Genomic DNA, 24,865 nt, shown 5'->3' with positions numbered 1-24,865 from the left:
TTCTATGTTTCTATGCCATTGCGGGTCAAAAACTCGTTGAATTCCGAGCTGATGAAACACGGTCCATTGCCGCTGACAAGGACGTCAGGCAAGCCAAGGGTGGCGAACTTGGCCCAGAGGCTTTCAATGGTGGCTGTGGACGTGCTGGATGACAGGATTACACATTCAATCCATTTGGATAAGCGTCCACAACAACTAAAAACATCTTTCCTAGAAAGGGGCCGGCAAAATCTAAGTGGATCCTGGACCACGGTTTGGAGGGCCATGACCACAGACTCAGTGGAGTCTTCCTTGGTGCATTGCTCAGTTGTGAGCAAATGTTGCACTGATGCACACATGACTCCAAGTCCGAGTCAATGCTGGGCCACCAAACATGCGATCTGGCAATTGCCTTCATCATGACAATGCCTGGGTGGGTACTGTGTAGGTCGCGTATAAACTTTTCCCTGCATTTATTTGGCAAAACCACATGATTACCCCATAAGAGACAATCCAACTGGATGGACATTTCATCTTTGTGTTGGTGAAAAGGCTTAATTTCATCTTACATTTCCCGGGAACGGCCAACCAGTTCCCATTTAGGATGCAACTCTGTACTAATGATAGCACAGGATCCTGGCTGGTCCAGGTCCTGATCTGGCGAACTGTGACGGGTGACCCCTCACTCTCAAAAGCACCCATGACCAGCAGCAAGTCTGCAGGCTGCACCATTTCAACCCCACTGGTGGGTAATGGTAGCCGGCTGAGAGCATTGGCACAGTTCTCAGTGCCTGGTCTGTGGCGGATAACATAGTCATAAGCGAACAATGTTAGTGCCCATCTTTGGATGCGGGACGAAGCATTGGTATTTATACCTTTGCTCTCTGAAAACAGCGAAATGAGCAGCTTGTGGTCAGTTTCATGCTCAAACCGAAATCCAAATAGGTATAGGTGCATTTTCTTAACCCCATATACACATGCTAACGCCTCTTTCTCGAACATACTATAGGCTCCCTCAGCTTTAGACAGACTTCTAGACGCGTATGCAACTGGTTGGAGGTTACCCGATACATTGGCTTACTGTAACACACAGCCGACCCCGTACGATGAGGCGTCACAACCTAGCACTAAATGTTTACATGGGTCATAGTGTGCAAGTAACTTATTTGAACATAGCAGGTTCCTGGCCTTCTCATAGACTGTGTCTTGAGATTTGCCCCAAACCCAGTCATCACCCTTAAGTAGCAACATGTGCAAAGGCTCTAACAATGCGCTCAACCCGGGTAGAAAGTTACCAAAATAGTTGAGGAGCCCCAGGAACGAACGCAGCTCTGTCACATTCTGTGGTCTGGGTGCATTCTTAATGACCTGTCTTTGAGTCCATGGGCCTGATGCCGTCTGCTGCAATCTTTCTCCCCAAAAATTCGACTATTGGCGTCAGGAAAACACACTTGGAGCGCTTCAGCCTGAATCCCACTCTGCCTAGGCGATTTAGAGCCTCTTCCAGGTTGTGTAGATGTTCGATGGTGTCACGACCAGTGATCAGGATATCGTCTTGAAACACAATGGTGCGCGGAACAGATTTCAGCAAACTCTCCCTGTTTCTCTGGAAAATGGCTACAGCTGAGCGAATCCCATAAGGGCACCTGTAGTATATAAACAGCCCTTTGTGTGTGTTGATGCATGTCACCTTTTTCGAAGATTCAGCCTGCTCCTGTGTCATGTAGGCAGAGGTTAGGTCCAACTTGGTGAACGACTTCCCCCCCGCTAATGTTGCGAACAGGTCATCTGCCTCGGGCAGCGGGTACTGGTCCTGTAGTGAGACTCGGTTAATCGTTACCTCCGTTACCTTAGTCTCCGCAAATTCCGATTGTGCCATCGCTTTTCAACACCGGAAAATTTGGACTGACCCACTCGTTGAATTCGACTGGCGATATGATTCCTTCGCATTGGAGTCTGTCCAGTTCGATCTCGACCTTCTCCCTCATCATGTACAGAACCGCCCGAGCCTTGTGATGGACAGGCCGTGCATCGGGGCCTAGATGGATCTGTACATTGGTGCCTGTGAAGTTACCAATGCCTGGTTTGAATATCGATGGAAATTTGCGCAGCACTTGAGCACACGAGGCATCATCCACTGAAGATAGTGTTTTGATGTCATTCCAATTCCATCTAATCTTTTCTAGCCAGCTTCTGCCGAACAGCGTTGGGCCATTGCTTGAAACAATCCACAATGATAGGTCTTGCACAGCTCCATCATACGATACCTTTACTGCCGCACTTCCAATGACTGGTATGAACTCTTTGGTGTAGGTACGCAGCTTTGCATTAATCGGGCTCAGTTTGTGCCTTTGTGCTTTATTGCCCCACAGTTTCTCGAAAGCCTTCTGGTTCATTACTGACTGACTTGCACCCGTGTCCAACTCCATGGATACTGGAACTCAATTTAATTTGACTTTCAGCATTATTAGGAGGGCTCTTGGTGGTGAAGGTATGTACCCCATATACTTCTTCCTCGGGTTGAGTTGCCTGTGCTGCATGATCCGCGCCGGATCGATCATCCTCTGCCGTGTGGTATGTCGCAGCACGTTTGTACATTCGCTGGAGGTGCCCCATCGTTGCGCAGCCTTTGCACACGTAGTGCTTGAATCAACATTGATGGTCCCCTTACCCCCACAGCGCCAACACAGTGCTAATGGATTCACATTCAACCCCGATGGCGGTCTCTGAGTCATCACAGGTCTTGCAGCCGCAGACGTATAAGCCCTGCCATATGCAGTATGGCCTGCTAGCGACGTCATTTTATGCACAGTGCTTGCCGGTGAGCTTCGATGTTGAGAAGATATCTGTTTGGTGTTATTGTCCGTGGCCATGCATGCCTAGGCGATCGCGATGGCCCTGCTCAGGTTTAGGGTTTCGACAGCCAGCAGCTTTCAAAGAATGACCTCGTGGCTGATGCCCAGCACGAAAAAGTCCCGCAGTATTTGGCCCAACGCAGCTCCAAAATCACAAGGTTCCGCGAGGCATCTCAAGTCAGTGACATAATCCGCCACGTCCTGACCCGGAGCGATGGTGCGTGTAAAAATTATATCTGGCCATGAGGATACTGTCCCTCGGCTTGATGTGGTCCCGAACCAGCGTGCACATCTCTGTATATTCCTCCTCCTTTGGTTTTGTCGGTGTGAGCAGATTCTTGATGAGGCCGTATATTTTAGGCCCACAGACGGTGAGAAGAACCGCCCTGCGCTTGGCCGCATTATTGTCTCCTTCCAGCTCGTTGGCCACGAAGTACTGGTCGAGATGCTCAACGAAGGTTTCCCAATCATCACCCTCTACGAATCTCTCTAATATTCCAACGGCAGCCATGGTTGCGTAAAGGTTCGTGTTCTGTTACTCGTCGCCAATTGTTGTGTATAGAAGAACTCCATGAGGCTGAGTACTGTGAGCTAAACTTAGTGTGACCTTGGTCTTCTTTATTACAACTCCAGAGTGCCTAAACAACATGGCACAATGGACTGTGAAATGTTAGCTATGTCACTTGTTCTAACGTGGAAGGATCCGCTGCTGAAAAAATTCAGGGCCCCAGTCATTGAAGGCAGAGCCATCATCACCCTGCTCTGAGGCTGCACATCTGGTTCCACGAGGTGAAGCGGAGCCCCCGAACACACTGCTCCTGGCTTAGGTGCAGGTAGGAGAAGTGCTCACTGAAGACCCTCGGTGGATAAGGCCTCCTGCTGCGTGCCCTCCTCCCTATCATCCACCTCCCTCTGCAAGCAGCTTGTCTTCTTTGTTGCCTCTGCTCCATCTCCCTGTCATGCTGAAGCACGATGGGACTGCAATTAGAGCCCCCATGACTGGAAGCAAGTGGTGTACTCAGAGGCCTTTCAGGAGCAGCCAATGTCTTCCGAATGCCCTACAGCACTCCCTGCACACTTCAACAACAATATCTTACAGCAAGCCAGTATTCATATAAAATCTGCAAGAGTCAGTACAAGAGATAGGGGGAGGAGGAGCAGGGGGGGGCGGGGGGGGTGTGGTGGCGGAGGGGGGGCAGGGTGGGGGTCCCCTCATGCAACACACGTTCAGCTGTACATGTTTAGGAGACGGCGTGGAACGACCGGCAAAATCCAAAAATGCAGCTCATGCATCAAATCAGCATTGCAAGCTGACTAACATCACGATCTGCTTACTCTGCTGATGTAGGAACATCCCACCCACGCTACCAAGATGGCGAATAGCACAGGCCGTGCCAGAAGTTGCCGTAAGTGAGGCTACCATTTTTTTCTCCAAACCGGCCCAAATACCAACGCTAAGGTGCTGTATTTTGCAGCTGATATGTTTTATCTTTGTAGAGTTTTACATAGAATATTTGTGATCAGTATGACTGTGAAATGTACTGCCGATAAAATAACGTCAGGCTCAAACTGAATCAGTTGCATCAGCCATGTGCTTAACCCCTTCTCTTTTTTCACCTACTGCTGATGTTGTCCTGAAATAAACTATATTTGATGTTCCTATATTGTTGATATTTGCATAGTTTTTAGAATATTAATTTGTTATTAGTTACATTGCATTTTGTGTATACAAATTCTTTTTTCATGTAAGAGTGATCAGCCGTTCCAAAAGGTAATCTATTTTAAGCTGCTACCTTCCCTGGCTTGGGCTGTCAGTTCAGTTTTTGAATGTGCTATTTGGAAATTTCTAAAAGGGTGCATTTTCAGAAAGTTTACTTGTAGTATGAAGTCTTGCTTGATGGAAGCCCAGATTAGAGAATCAGACACCGAGGTCAGTGTAACTGACATCATTTATATAATTGCTGTTGGAGTCAGTGATTGTTGTTTGATCTGCAAATATGGCAGCCATTCTGCACCAGCAATGTCCTGCATCAATGAGATGAATGACAAGTTAATCTATTTTTCATAGTAAAGTCACTGTAGAATGCAAGTTTATTTAGGGGTAAATAGTGCTTGAGTTTGGTTTAACAGCTATTTCTCTTATTCTCTTGCAGGTAATGTGTTTGTTATAAGCTTGGCATTTGCTGATCTTGTCGTGGCTGTGTATCCATATCCACTGGTGCTCTTTGCAATTTTTCACAACGGATGGTTCCTTGGTGATATTCACTGTAAAGTGAGTGGCTTTTTGATGGGTCTAAGTGTGATAGGTTCAATTTTCAACATCACAGCAATTGCAATAAACAGATACTGCTACATATGTCACAGTCTGACGTATGACAAATTATATAGCTATCGAAACACATTGATCTTTGTGTTTCTGATTTGGGCATTAACAGTGCTTGCACTAGTACCAAATTTTTTTGTTGGATCCTTACAGTATGATGCCCGTGTCTATTCCTGTACATTTACTCAAACAGTTAGTTCCTCTTATACTATTGCTGTGGTGGTAGTTCACTTCTTAGTTCCTATCACAGTCGTTTCATTCTGTTACCTGCGGATCTGGATTTTAGTTATTCAAGTAAGAAGGCGCGTCAAAACGGATTTGAGGCCAGGACTGAAGCACAGCGACTTCAGAAACTTTCTGACTATGTTTGTAGTATTTGTGCTGTTTGCAGTATGCTGGGCACCTCTGAACTTCATTGGCCTAGCCGTGGCTATCAATCCTCAGAAGATTGCACCAAAAATCCCAGAGTGGTTCTTTGTTCTAAGTTACTTCATGGCCTATTTTAACAGTTGCCTTAATGCAATTATATATGGACTGTTGAACCAAAACTTCAGGAAAGAATATAAAAGAATCATAGTTTCCTTGTGGATGCCACGTTATTTGTTTCAAGAAACTTCAAGAGGAGGAACCGAGGCACTGAAGACAAAACCATCACCGGCAATAAATAATAATGATCAGATTAAAGCAAACACTTTGTAAAATCAATCATTTACCTAAATGCGCTGGACTGCAGTTTCAGATTACTTATGTTTAGAAGTATGTTCTTGTTGAAAAAATAAAATATTCCAAGGTGTTCTTTCATTTTAATTACTTCTTTGTTATAATCACTATTGTACAATTTTCTTTTCTTTTCCAATACTAAAATGATGAGTGGAGGTCCTTATTGTTGGTAGAGTTGAACATCGAATTGTATATAAATGAATATTTATATCATGCTAATACTTGCAGTTACCCTAGCATTGAAATCTCAGCTCAAATACTTTCCCATATACAAGGGAAAAATTCCATCCTCCAGCCATTCAATTACTTCTTCAATCTTGTCAAACTGTGACTAGCCCTTCATTGTGTCTAAGGGACATATTAATTCCAGAAATGTTGATTAATGATGTCAGCAGTTAAGTGTTACTTTAATTCTAGAATTTCTTTGGGAATTCTCCTGCTCCACCTTAGTAATTTTGATGGAGGTTTTGTGGCAACCCCAATGTTTGCGCATTTAAACGGGGTTTCTGTCGAAGTTATGGTGGTGGAATTGGTGAAGGGCCGAGGGCATTCACCCCCAAGATATAAAATTTGTCCTTGACACTATTCAAACTCTGTTAGTCAGTTTTAAAGGCAATCAGCCCCTGGACTCTAGATTTTCTGCAGTAAGCCTAATCAAACTTAGGTCAATTTTGTACAGTGCCATGGTACTATCAATATAACATGTGCGCATCCACACACACACAGAAACATACCTTTATACAAGAATATTGTAAGCGATTAAGTGTTAGTTTCAAGTGCAGCTCTGATGGCAAGATTAACAAAACTGCAAATGTTAAAGAACAGATGATACCATCCATGAAATACCTCTCACTTTATTTTGATTGACTTCAAATGAAAACAAAGATCGGGTGAGGTGTTTAACAAGCAGCTGAGCCAATATTGGCTGTAATTATTTGCTTTGTAGGTTCTTTGCTTAAGAAGTCATAGCAACACATTGCTATTAAGAACTAGTTGGTTTATTAGCTAAGGTTTAACAATCACACGACACATTACATGCCTCATTGTGGATGACCCAGACCCAACTGACGGGGGTTTTATTGAGTCTTGTGAACATCATGTGCCTGGCTAAGCCACTGACAATACAACAGCTCTACAAACCTGTGAGCATACTCACATGTGCATACATTACATCTCCCATTTTATATTATTGTCAAAACTCAAAATTATTCCAGATATTTATGTTAAAGAACTGACACCCGTTTAGGTATTTTATGGTACTTCAAACAAAAGGGTTGCAAAAGCAGTCTTTTCAGACTAGGGGCATTACTGAAATAAACTGATCTCAATAAAAATCAACTGCAACAATGTAAGATATTTAATATAAAATAAACCACTTTGCCATACAGTACAGGGTACTTTGATACTAATTTGTTAATCAGAGTTTCTGAACATGCAAGTGTCATGTGATACGGTGCTATGCTGAACTGATTTGCATGAACAATTATTAACAATAGCAATCAAACAAGCAGCAGCTTTGCTTGATCTGGTTCTGAATTGTAAAATGCATCTTGGAAGTTCATTACTTATCTACTTCAGAATAGCTGAGATTGACTGGACTAATATTTTTTGTGATTTTAACAGTGACATGTGTGCGAATTACAAATACACACACACTTATATGTAATTTTGCCTTAATTTAACCTTTTCACTGTCATATAACATTAATATAATTTAATACTGTCCAAGACTAAATATGGGTTTTTGAAAGGTGGAAACAAAATTAATTTCCACCTGTGTGTATCTTTCTTTTGTGCAAATGTAACACCTTTGTGCAAAAATGATAGTCCAAAAGTTATTGCAGCTTAAATATTGCCTCTTAATAAAAGCTTCAAGTAAAATAAAAAATTGCATTTTTATGTTCATCCCTGCTTAGTAACAATGCAAATATTAACCAAAGTATTTTGAGGTGAAGAGCTCAGACCACTGAACCCAGTGTAGTTGATGTTTAATTCCATGCTGCAGTAGTTGGTGTTCTCCACAGTAAAATTACTAACATCTTTATTCATGCCAAGCTCTACATAACAACCAATTAATAACAGATAAAGTAAAACTGAAAGCTTTTACGTAACAATTTCTCCCCTCTGATGTTCTAGTTCTTTTTCTTTTTTTCACATGTATAACTGATTCGTACTGATTTTGCTCAAATCTTCTTTTGTGCAAAGAAATCTGATCTGTCAAATACCAGTTTTAACATATGCAGTGGTGTTAAGGACTATAGCAGTTACATAATGTGCCTAATAAATAAATCTTATATAACTGTACCCATTAAGTATAACAGTACATTTTCTCAAGCTCTTCTACAATGAAGTTTTGCATGCAATAGATGTAAATAAAATGTGCGCTACTAAACATTACCAGAAAACCATATACAAACACGGCCATGAGTTTTAAAAGTCACCAAAGTTCCTGCATCATCTACAAAAACTTCAGAGACCATTCCAGACTCAAGGTAGTTGGTACTAAATTGTGAACTACAGTTTCTGTTGGTCTGTGTTTCAATGTAATTGTCAAACTGTTGAACAAATCTTGCTACTGTATTGGAGTACTGTACCTAGTAACTTTTGCAATCAATGTTTTTACATCACAGCTGTAATTTTGTAGCAGATGGAAAATATGCCACATTGTATGTGATAATGAATTATGGCATGCTGAGTTATATTCAAAATGTTGCTTTATTAAAAATATTTTATCAAAAATAAAATGTTCACTTTTTTCCTGTGGAATGTATAAAACACTTAATTAGAATGAATCTTTTACAGGCCTGAATGGCTTCAGATACTTGACATGATTAACAGCTTGTGGCTTTCTTGCAGGATAGTTGTGCTGTGTGATGAGATTGCCTGGAGAAAGTGCATTAATTGAAAAGATATATTTAGATTCTTGTCCACCAAAACCTGTCTGTCAACGCAGAGCAGAAATATAATTTTTTAATTATAGCTGATATCAGTTGCAAAAACCTACCAGGTAAGAGTTTTTCATCATATGCCCGATCCCGCTTTATCATACTGTGGCCGAATGGGATAACATTGACAAGATTTTGAGCAAGGAATATTGTAGAAAACAATTAAATACAAATTTAAAACACAGTTAGCTATGTCTCCCAGCATCTCTGGAACATAATAATACCACAAATGATTTGATACTTTGGTGTACTGAGAATTTTAGCCCTGAATTGTGACATATTTGTTTATATTCATTCGATGCACGTCTAACTTTAGCCATATAAAACTTTCCGCCCTAGAAATTTGGTTGCACAGCGCCTGTTATTTGGGCACCACAGGTGGTGAATTTGGGCCAAAATGGCGTCCAAGCAGCGCGCGCACACGTCTGGTGCGGACTGCATCGGATAGCATCTTGGTGAGGGCAGTGGGGCGGCTGTTAGGAGTGTGCGCTAAAAGTATGGTAGGTGATGTCAATCAGTGTGCTAGGCTGATTTGATACAAGCGCTGTCATTTTTGTTATCATCGCTGGATCAAATGCCCTTTGTTAACCTCGCACAGCTGAACATGCGTTCAGCAGCAGGAAGAATCCCCCACCAGCGATATTTAAAGGGATCATCAACAACTTTAAGGTAACTTGCTTTTTGATTTCTGCTGGCTCTGTAAGTTTATGGAGCTTTCTAGCGTTCTCTACGCTTTACAAAGGAGGTGCCCGCAGAACTTTGCCACCTCTTGCAACCAGACTTGCAGCCTCACACCAGGGCATGGACAGCGCTGCCAGTGGCTGTGAACGTGACCGTGGTCCTGGATTTCTTCATGTCAGGATAATTCCAGGCTGGAGCAGGTGACGTTAGTAATACCTCCCAGTTCGCTGTCGACTGCTGCATAAGAGAGGTGACAGGGGCTCTTTATGCCCGGAGAGGGGAATTCATTGTCTTCTCTTTGATCAAAAGAGGAAGAAGACAAAGAGGAGGAAGCAGAAGAAGAGGAAGCAGAAGGAAGGATGCAACCCAGACAGCGCCTTTCTGGCCGGTATATCCGTGATAGAAATATCCACCTGTGGTACCAGTAACCACAATCCTAATTCCCCTTTCAACATTTGTCCCACACCATCACAGTGTCCTCTTGGCCACAGTGCTGAAATAAAAATCACCACAAATGAAAAATTCCAATCCAACTTCATCCATCTATCCATCCAATTTTATTACAAAAAATCAACTAATCACCCTTGTGCATTCCCTTGGTGACTGTCTTGAATGTGAATTTGCATATCCTAATGCTTCTATGCAGTGCTACCCCATGGCTGCAGCATGACTGGTGGTAGGCTGCTGACTTCCAGTAGGGGATCCTGCAGATGGTCTTGGAGGACAACTTCAAAGAGCTCTGGGCTTTGGACTGCATCAGTTTAGTATGGGTGGCAGCAGTCTAACAAGTTGGCTGACAAGCAACAGCAAGGGCACTGGCAGAGTGGCAGTGGTGGGAGGACGAATGCTGTCATCCTGAGTGCCACTTTCTAGGTCAGCAATCTAATAATCTGATGGAGTACAGATTGCTGGATTCCTGTGACACCCTATAAGCCTCTTTCCACACTGGTAAGCACAGCAATGATGGCAGCAGTCTGAGCTTGCATGACAGCAAGCTAAGCTTGCATGATTTCTGTTATATCTTGAATAAAGAGTCAGACTAGATACTACAAGCTCAAAGTAAGTGTGACCGTAGTCCTTTATTACAGATCTCAGAGTGCCTCTCCAGCCTGTGAGGCTTCCTTATATACAGGTGCTCCCAAGGGATTGTAAGAACCCTTGGGACTCCAGGGAATAAGCCCTCTGGTGCTTAGACATGGTAATGACAGGTTTACATATATAACAACACTCCCGCCCAAAGTCAATAGTGTAACTATTTACAATGTGAGTCGATCTGTGGCCTTCCTTTCCCTGGTTGATCGTCTCGGTGCAAATGCTGGTGTTGGTGAGTCATTTGTTGGGCCTTCGCTGGGCTGCTGCGCAGCTGGCCTTGCAGGACTGCTGGGGGTGATGGGTTCTGCTTTGTGGTCAACCGCTGGGTCGGTTGCCACTTGTGTGTGTGTTGGAGGGTCGAAAAAGGTAGAGTCTATTGTGGGTTGTTCTGGATAGTCCATAAATCTGGGTTTGGTTTGGTCCAAGTGTTTTCTGCAAGTGAGTCCATTTGCAAGTTTGACCACAAACTCCCCTCTTTGGCCAAAACAGTTCGAGCAATCCACTTGGGACTTTGTCCATAGTTCAACACAAATACAGGATCATTTATCTCAATTTCTCGTGACACATTTGCGCGATCATGATATGTATTCTGTTGAAGCTGCCTGCTCTCTACCTGTTCATGTAGATCAGGGTGGACTAACGAGAGCCTTGTCTTAAGTGCCCTTTTCATGAGCAGTTCAGCAGGAGGGACCCCAGTGAGCGAGTGGGGTCTTGTGCGGTAACTAAGCAGGACTCAGGATAGGCGAGTCTGCAGTGAGCCTTCAGTTACCCTTTTCAAGATTGTTTGAACTGCTCGTTCTGCCTGACCATTGGACGCTGGCTTAAACGGGGCAGACGTGACATGTTTGACCCCATTGCGGGTCATGAATTCCTTGAATTCGGCACTGGTAAAGCATGGCCCATTGTCACTTACAAGGACATCAGGCAGGCCATGCGTGGCAAACATGGCTCGCAGGCTTTCAATAGTGGCAGCGGATGTGCTTGCTGACATCACACAGTCAATCCACTTGGAGTACGCATCTACAACCACTGAAAACATTTTTCCCAAGAATGGGTCTGCATAGTCGATATGAACCCTAGTCCACAGTTTGGAGGGCTAAGACCATAAACTTAGTGGCGCCTCCCTGGGTGCATTGCTTAATTGTGAACATGTATTACATTTGTGCACACAGGACTCTTAGTCTGCCTCGATACCGGGCCACCACACGTGGGGTCTGGCTATCGCTTTCATCATTACAATGCTTGGGTGGGTACTTTGGAGATCACTAATGAAAGTGTCCCTGCCCTTTTTTGACACAACTACCCGATTACCCCATAGGAGGCAGTCTGGCTGTATAGATATTTCATCTTTGCATCGCTGGTACGGCTTTATTTCTTCCTGCATCTCTAACGAGACATTAGACCAACTCCCATGGAGCACACAGTTTTTTATTAAGGACAGTTAGGAGTCCTGGCTCGTCCAGGTTCTAGGTGATTGCTCATTCTCGAACACTTCCAGTTCCTGCATCATGTAGGCCCAAGATCAAGTCCAGCTTCGTGAACCTCCCGCCTTTTCCTCCCGCCAGCGTCGCAAATAGGTCATCTGCTTTTGGTAGCGGGTATTGATCCTGCAGTGAGAAATGATTGATAGTTACTTTGTAATCACGACAGATTCTGACGGTGCCATCTCCCTTGAGGACTGGAACAATCGGACTGTCCCACTCATTGAATTCGATCGGCGAAATGATGCACTTTCGTTGCAGCCTGTCCAGTTCGATCTCCACCCTCTCTCTCATCATGTAAGGTAATGCTCTCACCTTGTGATGGATGGGTCGCATCCCCCGGAATCAAATGGATCTGCACTTTTGTTCCTTGGAACTTCCTGATGCCTGGTTCGAACAGCACTGGGAACTTGCTTAGGATCTGGGCACATGAGGCGTCGTTGACGGACAAAAGCGCTCGGATGTCATCCCAGTTCCAGCGTATCTTTCCCAGCCAACTCCTGCCGAACAGCATGGGGCTATCACCCGGTACCACCCAGAGTGGTAAATCGTGCACCGCTCCATCGTAGAGACCTTTACGGTAGCACTGCCAATTACGGGAATCAGTTCCTTTGTGTACATTCTAAGTTTGGTACTAATGGGAGTCAGGACTGGCCTTGAAGCCTTGTTACACCACAACTTATCGAAAGTCTTTTTACTCATCGTGGACTGGCTTGCGCCCATGCCCAGCTCCATGGACACCAAGAGTCCATTTAATTCAACCTTCAGCATTATCGGGGGACACTTTGTGATAAATGTGTACACCCCATATGCCTCTGCCTCCTCAGTCTGAGGCTCTGGTTCATCATGATCCACCATGGATTTGTCCTCCTCTGCAACATGGTGGTTTGCAGGATTAGCAGGGTCTGCAGCTCGCCTGCACATACGTTGGAGGTGTCCCATTGTTCCACAGCCCTTGCAAACGTATCCTTTGAAGCGGCATGAATGGAATCGATAATCACCCCCGCAGCGCCAACAAGGTGTTAATTGCCTTGTATGCACCACCCTTGATGGTGGACTCTGAGTCATCTGCGGACGTGCAGCTACAGGCGTGTAAGTCCTGCCATGTACATTTCGATTCAAAAACAACGTTACTTTGTTCACAGTACTTGCAGCAGCTCTAATGTGCTGGGAAATTTGTTTGGTATTTTCACTGGTGGGAGATAAATGCCTGGGCTATCACTATGGCTTTACTCAAGTTTGGGGTCTCTACAGTCAAAAGTTTGCGAAGTATTACTTCATGGCCAATGCCAAGTACAAAGAAGTCCCTGAGCATGTGCTCCAAGTGTCCTTCAAATTCGCAAAGTCCTGCAAGGTGCCTTAGCTCGGCGACGTAGCTCGCCACTTCCTGGCCTTCAGACCTCTTGTACGTGTAGAACCGATACCTCGCCATCAGAATGCTTTCCTTCAGGTTTAGATGCTCCCGGACCAGTGTGCACAATTCATCGTATGACTTGTCTGTGGGTTTTGCTGGAGCGAGCAGGTTTTTTATGAGGCCATACGTTGGTGCCCCGCAAATGGTGAGGAGGATCGCCCTTCATTTGGCAGCGTTCCCTTCTCCTTCCAGCTCGTTGGTCATGGTCGCTCCACGAATCAATCATCTCCCTCCAAAAATTTCTCCAGGATGCCCATTGTTCTCTGCATTGTTGCATTGGGGTTCGTCATCTGTATCTCGTCGCCAGTTGTTATGTCTTGAATAAAGAGTCAGACTAGATACTGCATACTCAAAGTAAGTGTGACCGTAGTCCTTTATTACAGATCTGAGAGTGCCTCTCCAGCCTGTGAGGCCTCCTTATGAACAGGTGCTCCCAAGTGATTGTGGGATCCCTTGGGACTCCAGGGGATAATCCCTCTGGTGGTTAGATATGGTAATTACAGGTTTACATACATAACAACTTCAGTCTGAGCATCCATTGCAGCACTCGGATATTGGGTGGCTTCTGCATGTGCTGCAATGGAAGCTGAGGCTTTAGCTATCAGACACTGCCTGATGGTTGGATCCACAACTCCACAAGTGCATTAATGGATCTGCCCACACCTTTCACTCTGGAAAGGATGGGTTCCAAGCTCTGTTCAAAGCCCTGTGCAAGGCTGGAGCATGACTTCTCCATGCTCCTTGACATTGTATTCAAGCTTTCTGACAGGCCTGCCACTGCACCAAGCATTTCATTGTACATACCCATCAGCATTCTTCTGCAGGCCACCCCATCGATGTCGTCATCTGTGTCCTGTGCAGCAGAACTCACGGGCAAGCTCGCCCTCTGGGGAACTGGCACCTGAGCTACCCTTTCCCCCTGCCCTGGCTGCAGGCCACTTGTGTCACCACTTCCAGATCTCATGTCTAACCTATCCCCTAAAGTACACAGAGTTTCCCTATCTGAGCTGGTGGCGAGAAGTGTGAAATTGAGTGACGATGTTTCTTCTTCTTTGTCTTCTTTACCCTCCTCTCCCTATTCAAGTTGACCCACTGACTGGGGAGACAGGTTTTTTTGGTGTCTAAAATGAGAAAGGCACAAGGATATGGTTGTGGTGAGGGGAGAGAGTAAAGCAAGAGGTGCATGCTTACACTGTGTGCGGATTGTAAATCAAAGAGATTGTGGGATGAGGGGAAAATGGGATGTGAAAAGAAAGATAACGTATGAGGATATCTGTAGTGTATGAACAAAGAGTCAGACTGAACACTGTGAGCTCAAAGTAAAATGTGACCTTAGTCTTTTATTGCAGGTCTGCAGAGTGCCTCTCCAACCTGTGAAGCCTACTTAAATACCTTTGCTCCCAAGGGATTATGGGATCCCTTGGGACTCCAGGGAATGAGCCCTCTGGTGGCTGTACAGAGTAAATACAAGTATACATATATAACAACATCCCCCTCCCCCGCCCCCCCAAAGTCAATAGTGTAACTACTTACAATGTGAGTCGACCTGGGGCCCTTCTTGCCCTGGTTGATCGTCCCGGTGTGAAAGCTGGTGTTGTTGAATCATTTGTTGGGCCCTCGCTGGGCTGCTGTGCTGCTGACCTGGCTGGGTTGCCTGATGTGTTGGGCCCTGCTGGGCTGCTGTGGATGATGGGTTCTGCTTCGTGGCCAACTGTGGTGCCAGTTGCCACTGGTGTGTATGTTGGGGGATCAAAAAAGGTAGAGTCCAAGGTGGGTTGCTCAGGATAGTCCATGAATCTGAGTTTGATTTGGTCCAAGTGGTTCCGGTGAATGAGTCCATTTGAAAGTTTGACCCGAAACACACTGCTCCTCTCTTTGGCCATGGCAGTGCTGGGAAGCGAATTGGGATCTTGTCCATAATTTAATACAAATACAGGATCATTGATTTCCATCTCGCGTGAGACATTTGCGCCATCACGGTATGCACTTTGTTGAAGTTATCTGCTCTCTACCAGTTCATGTAGATCAGGGTGAACTAACGAGAGCCTTGTCTTCAATGTTCTTTTCATGAGCAGTTCAGCAGGTGGGATCCCAGTGAGTGAGTGGGGTCTCGTGCGGTAGCTAAGCAGGACCTGGGATAGGCGAGTCTGCAGTGAGCCTTCAGTTACTCTCTTCAAGCCTTGCTTGATGGTTTCCACTGCTCTCTCTGCCTGACCATTGGACGTTGGTTTAAACGGAGTAGATGTGACATGTTTGATCCCGTTACGGGTCATGAATTCTTTGAACTCAGCACTGGTAAAACATGGCCCGTTGTCACTCACCAGGACATCGGATAGGCCGTGTGTGGCAAACATGGACCGCAGGCTTTCAGTAGTGGCAGCGGACATGCTAGCCGACATTATCTCACATTCAATCCACTTGGAGTACGCATCTACAACCACAAGGAACATTTTACCCAAGAACGGGCCTGCATTGTCGACATGTACCCTAGACCACGGTTTGGAGGGCCAAGACCATAAACTTAGCGGTGCCTCCCTGGGCACATTGTTTAACTGCGAGCATGTATTACATCTGTGAACGCAGGACTCTAAGTCCGCATCGATACCGGGCCACCACATGTGGGATCTGGCTATCGCTTTCATTATTACGATGCCTGGGTGGGTACTGTGGAGGTCATTGATGAAGGTGTCTCTGCCCTTCTTTGGGACCACTACTCAATTGCCCCACAGAAGGCAGTCTGCCTGTATAGACATTTCATCTTTGCGCCGCTGGAATGGCTTTATCTCTTCCTGCATTTCCACTGGGACACTGGACCAGCTCCCGTGAAGCACACAGCTTTTGACTAGAGATAATAATGGGTCTTTGCTTGTCCAGGTTTCGATCTGCCGGGCAGTGACGGGTGATTGCTCACTCTTAAATGCTTCCATAACCATGGCTAGATCTGCGGGCTGCGCTATTTCCACCCCTGTGGTGGGCAATGGCAGCCTACTGAGATCATCGGCGCAGTTTTCTGTCCCAGGCCTGTGGTGGATGGCGTAGTTGTATGCGGACAACATGAGCGCCCATCTCTGGATGTGGGTCAATGTATTCGTATTTATCCCTTTACTCTTGGAAAACAGGGATATAAGTGGCTTATGGTCCGTTTCCAATTCGAATTTTAGCCCATACAGGTATTGATGCATTTTCTTTACCCCATAGACATACGCTAATGCTTCTTTCTCAATCATGCTATAGGCTCTCTCAGCCTTAGACAGACTCCTGGATGCAGAAGCAACCGGTTGCAGTTTCCCGAAATCATTAGCTTGTTGCAATACACACCTGACACCATATGATGATGCATCACATGCTAGTACCAAACGATTACATGGATAATACAACACAAGCAATTTGTTTGAGCATAACAATTTTCTCGCTTTTACAAAGGCATTTTCTTGGATTTTGCCCCAAACCCATTCGTTCCCTTTTTGTAGTAAGACATGCAGTGGTTCTAACAGTGTGCTGAGACCCAGTAAGAAATTACCAAAGTAGTTCAGGAGTCCCAGAAACGACCGCAGCTCCGTCACGTTCTGTGGCCTCCGTGCGTTCTCGATTGCCTCCATCTTTGCGTTGGTGGGCCTGATGACATCCGCTGCAATCCTCCTTCTCAGGAACTCCACTTCAGGCGCCAGGAAATCGCACTTCGAGCGTTTTAACCTGAGCCCCACGCAGTTAATTTGACTAAGAACTTCCTCCAGATTCTGCATATGCTCGACTGTATTCCGACCTGTGACCAAGTTGTCGTCCTGGAAGACCACGGTGTGCGGGACCGACTTCAGTAAGCTTTCCACGTTTCTCTGGAATATCGCCGCCACTGATCGGATTCCAAATGGGCATCTATTATAAACAAAATGACCTTTGTGCGTGTTGATGCAGGTGAGGACCTTTGATGATTTCTCCAGTTCCTGCGTCATGTAGGCTGAAGTCAAGTCCAGCTTCGTGAAAGTCTTTCCTCCCGCCAGCGTTGCAAAGAAGTCATCGGCCTTTGGTAGTGAGTATTGGTCTTGCAGGCAGAAACAATTGATAGTTACTTTGTAATCGCCACAGATTCTGACGGTGCCGTCTCCCTTGAGGACTGGGAGAATCGGACTGGCCCACTCGTTGAACTCGATCGGGGAAATGATGCCCTCTCTTTGCAGCCGGTCTAGCTCGATCTCTACCCTTTCTCTCATCATGTATGGTACTGCTCTCACCTTGTGATGGATGGGCCGCGCCCCCGAAATTAGGTGGATCTGCACTTTTGCTCCTTGGAATTTCCCGATGCCTGGTTCGAATAGCGAAGGAAATTTGTTTAAGATCTGGGCACATGAAGTTTCGTCAGCGGGCGATAGCGCTCGGACGTCGTCCCAGTTCCAATGCATCTTTCCCAGCCAGCTCCTGCCGAGCAGCATGGGACCATCGCTCGGTACCACCCAGAGTGATAGCTTGTGCACCGCTCCATCATAGGAGACCTTCACGGTAGCACTGCCGATTATGGGAATGAGTTCTTTCATGTAAATTCTTAGTTTCGTGTGAACTGGATTTAAGACTGGCCTTGAGGCCTTGTTGCACCTCAACCTTTCGAAAGTCTTTTTGTCCATGATGGACTGGCTCGCGCCCGTGTCCAATTCCATTGACACCGGGAGTCCATTTAGTTCAACATTCAGCATTATCGGGGGACAATTCTTGGTGAATGTGTGCGCCCATGTGCCTCTGCCTCCTCGATCTGAGGCTCTGCTTCGTCGTGATCCTCTGTGGATCTGTCCTCCTCTGCAACATGGTGGTTTGCAGATTTAACAGGCTTTGCAGCTCACCTGCATACTCGTTGGAGGTGACCCATTGTTCCACATCCCTTGCAATCGTACTCTTTGAATTGGCATCAATGGAAACGATGATCACCCCTGCAGCGCCAACAAGGTGATAATGGCCTTGCATTCATCACCCTTGATGGTGGATTCTGAGACATCTGCAGATGTGAAGCTGCAGGTATGTGTGACCTGCCCTGTATGTTACGATTCGAAAACAACATCATTTTGTTCACAGTACTTGTAGTAGCACTTGTGTGCTGAGAGATTTGCTTCGCATTGTCACTGGTGGCAATGAATGCCTGGCCTATCACTATGGCCTTACTCAAGGTTGGGGCCCCTACAGTCAAAAGTTTGCCAAGTATGGTTTCATGGCCAATGCCAAGTACAAAAAAGTCTCTGAGCATGTGCTCCAAATCTCCTTCAAATTAGCAATGCCCTGCAAGACGTCTTAGCTCAGCGACATAACTTGCCACTTCCTGGCCTTCAGACCTTTTGTAGGTGTAGAACCGGTACCTCGCTATCAGAACGCTTTCCTTCGGGTTCAAATGATCTCAGACCAGTGTGCACAAATTGTCGTACGATTTCTCCATGGATTTCGCTGGTGAGCAGATTCTTCTTGAGGCCACAGACGATGAGGAGGATCGCCCTTCGTTTGGCAGCGCTCTTTTCCCCATCTAGCTAGTTGGCCACAAAGTATTGGTTGAGTCGCTCCTCTAAAATTCCCAAGCATCTCCCTCCGAGAATTTCTCCAGGATGCCCACTGTTCTCTGCATCTTTGGGTTCGCTATTTGTATCTCGTCGCCAGTTGTAGTGTATGGAGAGAGAGTCAGACTGAACAATGTGAGCTCAAAGTGAAGTGTGACCGTAGTCTTTTATTGCAGGTCTCCAGAGTGCCTCTCCAACCTGTGAAGCCTCCTTAAATACGGTCATGGGATCCCTTGGGATTCCAGGGGATGAGCCCTCTGGTGGCTGTACAGTGTAAATACAAGTATACATATATAACAATATCGACATCTTGTACTCTTTCAGCCCTGCCGCTGGCTACAGGCTCAGCCATGCCCTTACCTAGAATGGCCAGCACTGTCACCTCCAAGGGGGTGAGGTGATTCAGGTAAGCCTATCCCCCACTGGTAAGGCCTGCTGGTGCCGGTTATGTGTCACCTTTTCCTGTCAGTGAGTGTGATGTAATGTGTTTGGGTGCTGTTCTTGTCATTGTTGAATAGCTGACATTGTGTTCAAGCTGTGAAATGTGGGTGTGAGACTTGCAGCAGTGTTACGTGTGTGCAGGTGAGTTGAAACTATGAATGTGAGGTGCGAGCCATGTTCGGTAGACCATCTTGATATGTGAGTGTTAGGGAGTGTGGTGCATTGAGCATTGTGTGCGGCCAGTGGTGCAGATGGCGGACTATGGCATTTGAAGATGAATTCACTGACCTTGATCACTCATGTAAGGACATTAAGGGGCCAAAATTGCCCCTTCCCTTAAGGCCTGTTACTGCCGGAATTTGATGGCCATGCAGTGGAGTGGAATGACCGCCGATTTTTCATCGAATGGCTGCTGTTTTGAAAATTCCGCTCCTGCTGTATCCCGGCGGTGACCTGCTCCCCCCACTACCGTTCTGCTGCTGCCGATCAGTCCTAAGTGCATCATCAGAACGTGCATCACTGATGTGCACCTCAAACACAAAATTCCGCGCTGAAAATCTTACTCCCGCCACTCGGTGCCACTAACAGCTTTTTCTGTTGGTGCACTGTGCTTGCAGTGCTTGTAAAATGGTGATGCGGCTGCCATTAGAAGGAAGGACCTATTACCATGGCCGCCATCTTATTTTTTTTGATGGCCGACTGCCATGTCGGTCCGACAATTATGCCCCCCGCCAACACTGACTGTTTTCACCACAATATTGCAAAGGAAATCAAAGTCAGAAGCCTCAGACTTTTTAAAACGCTTTGAAAAAATGTCACCTTTTTAAAAGTCGCACCATTTATTTTCGCAACTCTGTTCAATGTGGATCTGTTTGGTGTTACAAGCAGGGTATTAGTCTCACTAGTCTCATTATTCTTCATGGGGTCTTTCTGGCAATTCCACTCTTGCAAGTGGAGGAATAAGAGCAGCAGCAGGAGGAAGGAGCAAACAGAGCTACAGCTAAAGGGAGAGCAAATAAAAGGAGACTTGCTTACAGGAATCCTTACCCTGCCAATAGAGTTTATAGGATCATTTATCAGTTTCTTTTAATGCTTCAAATCTTTCTGGCAATTGAAGTCTAGCATGCAATTTGCCCTCACTTAAACCTTAAGGCACTTGCAGCTATCAACACCAGGCAATGGTAAAGATGCCATTACCCACTTTCACGGCAAAATTTGACCCACAAAGATAAGGCTATCCTTGGCTGCCATGGCTCATGACATCTCTATGGTAACCACGGAGATCAGCTGAACTATTAAGAGATGGATACATCCACCAGAGACATCATCAAGCATAACATTAACATTTTGAAACAATGTCTGTGTTTGAACAAATCTGGGATGCCCTGCAACTAAGCATTTAAGGAGCATTGCATGCTGCATAACTTTGCCCTGCAAGAAAACATTATAATGGAATCTCTAAAGGAGGAAGGTTCCGTATACTGCAAGGTAGCCTCCAAGAGAACCCTGGAGGTTGCAGGAGAGAGGCAATACTGACTGTAAGAGCCATTCAGCAAGTTCATATACAGAAACATTCATAACTGTGTAATGTGGCCACTGCATCAACAGTTATATTTACATCTCCCTCATGCCCTTCATCTACAGTGCCATAAATCTTCTGCACAACACACACATCTTTCATTCACAACATTTTCATCTTTTATTATGCACAGCACAGGGCTTCATGTACTGAAGTATATATGGGGAGTTTGGACTTGTAATGGATGAGTGCATGGTCTCCCCCAATGACAATATATCCACACCAATCTGTTCCCCTCTAATAACTTCAAGGAACCAGAAAGCAGACAAGACCAGGCTGCGCCCCTCTACCCCACTCCCCGCAGTCGAGCAGCAACCTGAAGGGGAGGTGGAGTGTATTTGTGCCACATTAACAACCGGGAGGGGGAACGTTAGTATGGACCTAGATTCACTGGGTTTCTACTCCTTATAGCTTGACCAACAAATTGTGCTCCAGGGGAAGAGGGCACTCATTCTGCCTGCCCCATAATGTCATTAAATGTAGGCAGACATCCTATCAAAAACAGACAGGAGGTTCATCTAATATGTTGATGAGGTTGCAAGGATGATTTTCACATCAATGCAATTTTGGAAGGAAGGAAGGAAGAAAGGAAGACAGGAAGGAAGGGAGGAAGGGAGGAAGGATGGAAGGAATTGCATTTATATAGTGCCTTTCACAATCTCAGGATATCCCAAAGCGCTTTAGATCCAATGAAGTACTGTTGAAGTGTAGTCACTGCTGTAATGTAGGGAACGCAGCAGCCAATTTGCACACACCAAGATCCCAAAAACAGGAATGTGATAATGCCCAGATAACGTTTTTAGTGATGTTGGTTGAGGGATAAATATTGACCAGGACATCATCAGGCTTCTTTTGAATTGTTTTTCTTCTGGGTTTTTCAAGTACTGCGTTGGGCAGTGAGTTGCTGAGAAGATTTTTGGCACTGCTATTTTTTGATTAGGTCCTAGAAATGTCGACAATGGTTTTCCTAATGAGAATCTGCCTGTATTCATATTTTCTGAAGGAAGAAGAGGAGGATTATCAGACAGGTGAGGTTGCACCATAGGAGGACTGAGTCCCCACACTGTTACTAACCCACCTGCACTTACCTGCCATGGCTGAAAGGAGAAACAAGGGAAAGAAGTAGCAGGAAAAATGAACTAAAATAATATCTTTATCTTTTATGCTGCAACCCTTATGTTTATTGCAAGTGTTTTCTGCAGAGGGCACCTGGGAGCCAAAGGGGGCAGCCCACTTTGGCAGGTAGCGCACTGCCGAGCATGTACCTTGGTCACCCCGGTGTGCATTTTGCACCCAAAACAGGTTTAATATGCTCTAATTTCTCAGCCAGTAACTGCCTTACCAAACTGCAGAGCACCTTTCTCCACTCTAACATTCTCACATCTTCACATCTCTCACTTCATTCTTCAATCACAATTGCCACACACTCCTTAACTTTACACACATACCCTTCCACACCCTTTGCTCACAATAGAAGAAATGTCTGCTTTGAATTATATCGGGTACTAGTCTCATGATTTGTTATTTATGAGGATTGCAGTAAACCAGGAAATACGCCATTCAGTATGTTCAGACTTCTTCACACAGGTGAGGTTTCCCCGCAAGGTTTTGCTGGGCAAAAGAGATCTGCTCTGCTGTCATCTGGTAGGGTGGGTAGAAGAAGATAAGGCTGAGGTGCTGCGACTGCAGTAAATCAGTTGATGAAGACATCCTGCAAAATCCACCCTCTGATGCCCCTTGCAGTAGCAAGGGTTTGCATCACAGTCGAGCTGTACGTCCTGGGAATGTAAACCAGACATTCACATACATCAACGGCTGCTCAGTTGGCACCTTCAGTGCCATTGTGCCACCCTGGGCCGGCCTGTACAAGTCCTGGGCTCTGTGCCTCTGCTGCCTGGAAGGGAGTGGCTAGGGCGGGGCGGGGGGGGGGGAGCGGGTGCAGGGGGGATGTGAAGTGAATGAGTTCAGCAACTCTATGAAAGAGGGAGCCCTTCACTTATAAGTGCATTCCCTGACAGTACATGTTGCACAAATCCAGAGAGAAAAAAAAGTTGATTGCAACTTACTTCATATTTGGTAATTGTCAACTTGCAGAATTAAGAATCACCCTTTCACAAACCCCTAATGCTCATTTAACTCTCAGAGTCCTACAAAGTGGATTCCCAGTGGCTACAGCTTGCGAGGTGGAAGGCTGCGGAGCTTCCATTCATGAAACTTCAGATGGTCATGGTAGACGACCTCAAGCTTTGGGTCTTGAGGGCTCAGCAGCAGTCTGCAGCATCTGGGTGTGGGCCGGGGCAGCCTGGCTTAGCTGGCTGCCTGGCATTAGCAAAAGCATTGTTGGAGTGGATGGCTGTCAGTAGAGGTTTTATCATGGTGGACCGCTCACTCCCTGTTGGACAGAGTGGTCTCCATGCTCTGTGCAAACCCTGACACAAGTTGGAGCTAGTCTCCTCCATGTTCACAGTCACTGTACGTAAGCTCGCTGTCAGTGCACTTAGCTTTTCCTGGTGTATCACATCAGATTTCTTCGGTAGTCTGGGTCCTTGAAGTAAATATCTGAATCTTCTGTAGCAGAGCTAAGATGCGATCCCACCCTCCAGTGAGCTGATTCCTATGTTGTCCTATCCCTCCACCCTAGCTCCTGAACACTGTGCTAAGGTATTCACCGTGTGAAGACCCCTCCTCTAGCCTAGCCCCTAAAGTACACATGGTACCAATCTTTGAGTTGATGCTTGCTACTGTAAGATAAAGTAATGTCACAGAGCCCTCAATATTTTATGCATCTAAAATGAATAAGAAGCACAAGAGTTAGCAGAGAGAGATGAGTGGCTGCTGAAAGCAATGTGTAGCGTGAGACAGAAGTGAAAAAAGGAAAAAGTGGGTTTAAAGGTGAAGAAACCTTGCAGGATGTCTCCTTGAGCCTGTCGAGTCACCGTGGCCAAGACTCACCCCCTGCCCATCATGTTGAGAACCAGTTCTTCTAATGGCGCGAGGATATGTAAACAGCCTCACCTTCCTCTGGACCCCACCTTCTGCCTCATGTTGTGTACAATCTTCTCCTGCAAAGAAGAAATTTACTGCTAGTAGCCTGGTGAGCTGTTTTATGAATGTGCCAATCAAGATCGCATCATGCGAATGTTGTATGCAAGATGTCAGGCATGGGGAAGTGAGGACTGTAATAGTGCTGAGAATAGGAAGTGCAGAGTGTGTGAGTAGGAGGAGAAGGAGGTGGAGTGAAGTGTGGTGCAGTGATTGTAGGAGAGTGAAGGGAAGTGTGTGAGGGGAAAATTGTGAGTCGTAGACCTCCAGTAGGTACAGGTGTGGGCAGAGAGTGAGAGAACTGAGAGTTAGGATTCCTATCTTGACAACCCTGGTGAGGTTATTAAACATCTTCCAACATTGAAGCTATGTCCTGGATGCTAATCCCCTGCCACTGACCTCCTAAACCACCTCTTCCCACTCTCTATATGCAGATGTTGCTAGGAAGCGCTTCTGCCTCCAGGACAATGGTTTGGCCCTTGATGCAAAATCTGGGTACCTATCTACAACTCTTCCAGCCATTTTCCTAATTTGAACAGCCTCCTACTGCCTGCAGCCAAAGTGCATCTTCCCTTTAAGAGGTGCAAGGTATCTTTAAGTGATGTCACACCCAGTTGCCCACCGCCCCCCCGAAAAAGGAATTCAGCCAATCAGTAGCTCAAATCCGCAGCCCAAAACATTCCCTCATATTGAAGATCACAAAAAGCCTAAAAGCCTGCTAAAAAAATTTAAATTATTCTGCAATGTTCATAACACACAGCACACATTATGATAATGTCACACAGG

The 24,865-nt window shown here is 45.7% G+C and overlaps 1 protein-coding gene across 1 annotated transcript in view; it reads left to right on the top strand.

The window, feature by feature from the left end:
* Positions 1–9,686, top strand: part of LOC139274612 (melatonin receptor type 1B-like) — a 151,635-nt gene extending 141,949 nt beyond the window's left edge. Inside the window, exons 2-5 of the mRNA XM_070891290.1 lie at positions 4,988–5,840; positions 6,335–6,360; positions 9,200–9,321; positions 9,543–9,686. Of these exons, the coding sequence (XP_070747391.1) occupies positions 4,988–5,840; positions 6,335–6,360; positions 9,200–9,321; positions 9,543–9,686 (1,145 nt within the window). The remainder of the gene's footprint in view (positions 1–4,987; positions 5,841–6,334; positions 6,361–9,199; positions 9,322–9,542) is intronic.
* The last annotated feature ends 15,179 nt before the right edge of the window (positions 9,687–24,865 follow it).

Source organism: Pristiophorus japonicus, chromosome 10 (assembly GCF_044704955.1).
Source record: "Pristiophorus japonicus isolate sPriJap1 chromosome 10, sPriJap1.hap1, whole genome shotgun sequence".
NCBI classification, from domain to species: Eukaryota; Metazoa; Chordata; class Chondrichthyes; family Pristiophoridae; genus Pristiophorus; species Pristiophorus japonicus.
Note: the sequence above shows the minus strand (reverse complement) of the source record. Positions and strands in the feature narration are given on the sequence as shown.